The 7,005-nt window shown below is 36.3% G+C and overlaps 1 protein-coding gene across 1 annotated transcript in view; it reads left to right on the top strand.

Moving 5' to 3' along the window:
• LOC117167540 (sesquipedalian-1-like) overlaps nt 1-5,452 on the top strand; it is a 12,841-nt gene extending 7,389 nt beyond the window's left edge. Inside the window, exon 2 of the mRNA XM_033352550.1 lies at nt 4,975-5,452. Within this exon, the coding sequence (XP_033208441.1) occupies nt 4,975-5,331 (357 nt within the window). The 3' untranslated portion in view covers nt 5,332-5,452. The remainder of the gene's footprint in view (nt 1-4,974) is intronic.
• Nucleotides 5,453-7,005: the final 1,553 nt, after the last annotated feature.

Below are 7,005 nucleotides of genomic sequence, written 5' to 3'. Positions count from 1 at the left end.
AAGAGCCCCACCCACTCTCCTTTTCCCTTTCTTCAATAACGGAAGAATAGATAGTGCCCTGTCTACAGGTAGCGCGCTGCGAAATCTATCACCTGATCCTCCTTCAAAAGTACCCCCGTTGTCGCTAAGCACTTCCAAAGCCATTCCCATCATTAATAGCATTCTTGCCACTCGCATGGGTGTCATGGGAGCACTCGCGTCCGGAGCTTCATTGAGTTCCCGGGAGGGTCATGGCTTGCTAACTCAACTCCACAACTGCGTTAACTCGCTGTCATGCTCATTACTTCCTTCACAAAATGGCCCAAATTAACAAATTAAGAATAATGCAGTGGAACTGTCAGGGTGTGATGAACAAGAAGGGTGACCTTCTGAACATCTCCCATGACCTTGATATCATACTTTTTTGCGAAACATTTTTGAAACCTAAAAAAAATTCGATCTCAAAAATTTAATATCATTGGAACAGGTAGATTATCCAATAGAGGCAGTGGTTTGGCCATAGCCATTCGCGAAGGTATAGCTTTCTCAAGAGTTTCTTCTATAGTTAACGTGGAAAACAGCCTCGAGACGTTAGCGGTGTCGATAGATTCCTCCGTGGGTGAACTCCTGATTGTTTCAGTCTACAGAGTTCCCTCAGCGGACAATAAAATTCCTAACAGATGCTGGACAGCGTCCTTCGACTCTGTTCTCGCAGTCAACAACAACTACTTTCCGGCAGTCACATGCCTGGGTTTCTCCATACCTATTCCGGTCTACGCTTCCCATAAATATAATTTAAAAATAATTGACTGGTTCAAATTTTCCTCCAATTTATCAGAATTCATTAAAGATCAAAAATTAAATTTAGAGTCACCTAAGCCTTCAAGTAATTACGACACATTTGTTGAAGAAGTGGACAAGGCGGTTTCCCTGGCTTGCCCCCCCCCCCCCCCTCTAAACCAGTTCTTACTCCGGGTGCTGGAAATCACGTTTGCAAACAAAAAAATAAACATTTTGTCCCAGCACCTTGGTGGGACAAAACTTGCGACCAGGCCTTTTCTAAACGAAAGAAAGCCATCGCAGAATTTAGAAGTAAATCCGAGTATCCCAATTACGTTAATTTAAAAAGAATTGAAGCAATGACCAAGCGAACCTTAAATGAAGCTAGAAGAAATTCTTTCGAAGTTTTTGCTACTCCCTTGATAGAATGACCCCTCATTCATAGGTATGGAGAACTGTACAAATTTTTAAAAACAGATTCACCCAGATAGCCACCGCCTCTTGTTCAGCTGATAGAGAAGTGATTGCCCACCTTAATTTTTTAACTGATGAAACTTGCCCTCCTACCGTTTTCAATGACAAATTTCCCCATGATTTTAGAGATAAACCTTATTTACAGGCTCCATTTTCTGATTCAGAACTCAACATAGCCATCTCTTCACTCAAATTTAAATCATCCCCAGGTTTAGATAAAATAAACTAGAACATTATCCAACATTTTCCTGATGAAGCCAGATCTGCTCTTCTTGCAATTTACAACCAAATTTTTCAATCTGGAGCATTTCCAAGTTCTTGGAACAAGTTTCTCGTTTTCTTTATTCAAAAATCAACTTAGGGAAAATCTCGTCCAATTTCCCTAGCATCATGCTTATTCAAACTAATATAAAAACTGATTCATAATAGACTTAACTGGTATCTAGAACACAATTTTAGCTTATCACCTTCCCAATTCGGTTTCAGCAAGGGCAGATTCTGCCCTGACAGTCTGGCCATTCTGGCAACCGAAGATTGGTCTGATTTCTCAAGTAGGGAGGTCACAGCTGGCATTTTTTTGGATATAAAGGGAGCCTTCCCCAGTGTCATCTCACAGATCTTAGTGGAGGACCTGCGCGATTTACGTGTTCCTTATCCCGTGGCCCGCTTTGTATATATATAGTCCTCATCGGAGTATGGGAGGGAGGGCCGATCCCACTATCCTTCTGACAGTTTATAACACAATGATTAGAAGTTGTATCGACTACGGCTCACATATTTTTACTTTCAAAAATCAGCAATACTTCGATAAATTATAGGAAATTCGTAACCAAGCACTGAGATTAGCACTCGGGTACCACAGCAGCACCCCATAAATGTCATGCTTGCGGAAACTTGTAAGCCTCCTTTAAAAATTAGATTCTGCTATTTAGCCAAAAAGTATATAATCAAAACCTTTTCCTTTCTAGATCACCCTCTTCCTCATACTTTACTAACCCTTGGGAATAATTCTCAACTCAAAAATACTTATCGTATTAAGGATATATTTATTCTTCTTAATACCTTTGGCAAGGTCAAGGGCTTCAAACACCAAATAAGAGGAGCATATGTGTACCCATTTTTCGAATTTCCTTACGAAAATCACCTTTTTGTCACTCAGATTGAGCAAGACATAGGTCGTTTGGTTCAGGGCAGCTCTGCACCAGATGACCTTGGACTACCTCCTGCAGAACAGCTTTTCAGAGTCGGTTATTTTTACTGACTCGTTAAGCGTTCTCCAGACTGTGGCTTCACATTGTCCTAACACCATTAAATCTAGCTTGATCTTTCTTATCAGAAACCGTATTGCCACGCTTGCTAAATTTAATGATGATGAGCGGCCAGGTATGGCTGATAAATCAGCAGCTACAAACGCCAATCTTCTAAATATTTCCCTTCCTCACTCTGATTTCTATCACTCTACCGTCAAGGATCTCAAAGACAGCTTTCATGCCTGTATTCTTCCTATGGCCAATTCGAAAGATGTCGACTACACTCAATGTTTCTATAAACAATGCAAGAAAACATGGTTTGCCTCCTCTAACGCGAGAAGAGAATGGATTGCATCTATCTTTCGTATGAGAAGTAACCACTACACCTTAAATGCCAGTTTTGCACGTAAAAACGTCACAGATTCCGCTATCTGTCCGTGTGATCCAATGTCGAAGAAGACTTGGACCATGTCCTCTGGGTTTGCCCCAGATTCCAAAATTTCCAACCCAACACCATTAAAGGTCTATCTAAAGCCCTGAAATGCCCTCCCACTTTCCGTTCTAAACAGTTTTTAATTAACCCCTCTATTAGAGTATTTTCTCACCTTTTTGAGATTTCTTAAACTCACTTATTAAAAATTTTTATTTCTTTTCTTTCTAATATACTGCCCGCACTGCACGCTGGTCTCATTGGACCAATAGCGTCCGCTGCCGTCTGATGGGTGTTGGAAACCCGGAGTTCTATTGGACTTCAATTGTTGCGGGAGCGGCGGACTCGGTCGGGCCTCTCCTTCCATTAGAGGGAGAGATCGGGCCGACCTCGCTTCTTCTCGTATTTTGTTTCACCACCCGGGGCAATGGACTGGGTTCCCCAGCCCGTTGCCCCACTGGGCGGGAGCCTTTTCATCAAGCAGCATTGCAATATATACCCACAAACTCTTCGTTAATATACTAATCACCCTTCAATTCTTCTGTTATATATAATACAGCAATGTGGGAGTCTTGACTGAAATAGCAGAAATTTGAAAATGAACAAGAATTTACGTTTAAATTCTTGTTTATTCTCTGTTTTCTGAAATTTTAGTAAAAACTTTATGATTTGGATAATTATATAATTAAATAGATTTTTATTTTCTCGCTTCGGCCACCATATTAAATGTTAGTTACTGGGTATTAATGTAGATGGCGATCTTTACATTGTTCCACTAAGGATCCTCTAGGGAAGGATGCGCCAATGCTCCCTCTCCACAGACCCGTGAAAAGTGGACAGGAAATGACGTCAGACTCCCTCCGTACGATCTTACTTTTAACCTCAGACTGAATGCAAACACACACATATTTACACACTGCACAAACGGACAGCTGCCTCCCACTACCCCCACCTAACCTGAGCGGAAGTCTCCAGAAACTCAACTCGACCAATCCGTATTAGGCACATGGTTTGTCGCATCCTTTGCCGAGAGGATCCTTATGTTCCACCCCTTTAACGTGTGTTACCCCCCCCCCCTCTGGATGATAGTTTTTCATTCACGAAAGCAAAAAACCGACGTAATCCACACCTAACAAAATGAAGAATGGACGCGCTTTTCATTTTGTCCTTATGTCCGCCGAAGATCAGAACTAGGGCACCTAAATAGACGGGTATGTGCACCTGCCATTTTCGGTCCATGGAGAAGAGGGAGTATGTATAAAACATGTGCATTAAACGCGAGAATTGAAGCTCGACTTTGATAAAATGAGCTTTTCATACTAATAAATAATAGTTTGAATTTATTTATAGACGTGCTAGGAAACGTGTGAATAAATATTTTTCTTTCGAAGTGTTCTGAAATGGTGTGTGGAAGCTGCAATTGTGAAGACCACATACAGCCTACAGGAGCTTATTGAACGTAAGTAAATAGCTTATTTATTTAAGTTAACATAGAAAAAGTATACAACATACAATGCACATGTTATACAGTCTAAAGTGAGGTTATGTTTACCTACATATAAATTTGCAATTGGAACGTAAATACGTCAAATCACTTCTCTGCAATAGTTTTACTTAATCTGATATACTTCTTCTATGTTTATTTAAATAAATAAGTTATTTACTTACGTTTAATAATCACCTGTGTAGGCTGTATGCGGTCTTCACAATTACAGTTTCTAAACCCCATTTCAGAACACTTCGAAAGAAAAATATTTATTCATATGTTTCCTAGCACGTCTATAAACAAATTCAAACTATTATTTATTAATATAAAAAGCTAATTTTATCACAGCCGAGCTTCAATTCTCGCGTTTAATGCACACGTTTTATACATACTCGCTCTACTCCATGAACCGAAAATGGCGGATGCACATACTCATCTTTATAGTGCCCTATCAGAACCGATCAGTTAAGCACGGTAACTCACGAAAGCAAAAACCGATGTAGATGTTTATAAAGTCCGATTCAACGATAATTTCGAGAGGCTCTCTAAATTAGGTTCCTCTCTCTCTTTTCCAGGAATCGATGGAACAGTGGATGAAAGCCTTAGCTTGCGCGAGTTACGACTACATGAAACTGATGGTAGCAGAATTACAGAGGCAATTGGACACAGCCGAAGAAGAAACAACAGCGATTACTCCTCCCCAGGAATCGCCAAAAGCTCCACCCAGGCAAAGGCACAATCCTTTCAATCGGACCGAAACTCATCAGCGATCTCAAAGTGTTAGATCTGCGCCTGGAAGAACCGAAAATGTCCCAAGAACTCGGGTTTCATTTCGGGAATTGCACAACGCCTATGGAAGAAGAATCTTAGCAGATCTCAACGAATGGAGACATGCAAAAAGAAATGCTGAAGCACCTCTAATTAGCCTTTAAGTCATTAGCATTTTTATTATTATAGCTAAGTTATTGAGCTATTGAAAGCTCGAACCTTTCTAATAAATGTATATGAAAATAATTTAAAATATCTTGTTAAATAAATCATTTGGATTAAAAACCTTTTGTTTTTGTTTCTCATTTCGAGATTTAACCCTGGAATGCAAATGTTGGGTCTCTGAGACCCGACTGTATTTTTTATGTATAGTTGGATGATTATACTAATAAAACTTAATAAATCAGAGGCAATATTGCGCTCTATAGAGTATAACTGTATATACTCAGCACGTTGAAAGTTGGAGAGTATTTTTGTAGATAAATTCAGCAGAAGTTAAATTTTTTACAAAAGATCTATAATTCCAACCTGAAGTGCAAATTTTTAGCAAAGTGATTGAATTTTTATCAAACAGTTGAATTTTCAATAAAATAATTAAATTCTCAACGAAATAGTTGGATTTTCGAACAACAAAGATGAATTTTTATGTGACTTAACGAATCTTTAAACAAAAAATATTAAACTTCAATCGAAAAAATTGAATTTTCAATGCAAAAAGCACCAATTTTCGAACAAAACATTACTTTATAACGAAACACTAAATTTTCAATACATAGACAAATATTTAAACGTAAAAGAATAATTTTTAACCGAAAGAGTTGAATTTTCAAACAATTGCTTAAATTTTTAATCGAAAAGGACGATTTTTTACCGTAGAAATTGAATTTTCGAATAAAATAGATGAATCTTTAACAAACAGTTGAATTTTAATCAAATAAGTACATTTTCAACAAAATAGTTGAATTCCCAAGTCACAAGAATTAATTTTCTTTCACATTAATGGATTTTTAAACAAAAAAGATTAAACTTCAATTTAGTTGAATTTTTAATTGAAAAGCACAAATTTTCAACAAAACAGATAAGTTTTTAACAACATTTAATTTTTCCAAAAAATAATGAAATTATAACAAAATAAAAAGTTAATTCTGGATTTTCAACCAATGAGTACAGTTTTGAACTAAAATGATGAATCTTCATCTCGAATAGTTCAATTTGAAAACGTCATTTTTAAGAACAAAAAAGTTAAATTTGTTATAAAACAGTTAAACTTTCAACACATAAATATTAATTTTATACAAAAAAGTTAATCTTCAAACAAATAGTAGAATTTTAAATTAAAAATGACCTATTATCAATCAATAATAGAATAATAACAGTTTCAGTTTAAAAAATTGATTTTTAACAACAAAATTAAAATTTAAGCTCGAAAAGACAAACTTTCAATAAAAACACTTAAATTTTCCACCGATAAGAATTATGTTCTAAACAAGTTATTAATTTTTGAACAAAATAATTAATTTTTCTAAAAAATAATAAGATGATAAGAAAAAAGAATTCTCAACCAAAAATATTTATACTTTCAACGGAAAGCAATCTTCAACTGGAGTAGTTAAATTTTTATTTGAAAAAAATAATGTTTAATAACGAAAAAATAAGAATATTCAAATATTAAACAAAAAAGTTAATTTTTGAACCAAATAATTCACTTTTCCAAGAAATAATGAAATGATAAGAAAACAAAAAATACATTCTCAGCAAAAAATAGTTGAATTTTTAACCTAAAGATAAAAATTGTTCAGTAAAATGCTGAAGCTTCAACTGGAATAGTTAAATTTTAA

This window comes from Belonocnema kinseyi, chromosome 1, assembly GCF_010883055.1.
Source record: "Belonocnema kinseyi isolate 2016_QV_RU_SX_M_011 chromosome 1, B_treatae_v1, whole genome shotgun sequence".
Classification (NCBI taxonomy): Eukaryota; Metazoa; Arthropoda; class Insecta; order Hymenoptera; family Cynipidae; genus Belonocnema; species Belonocnema kinseyi.
Note: the sequence above shows the minus strand (reverse complement) of the source record. Positions and strands in the feature narration are given on the sequence as shown.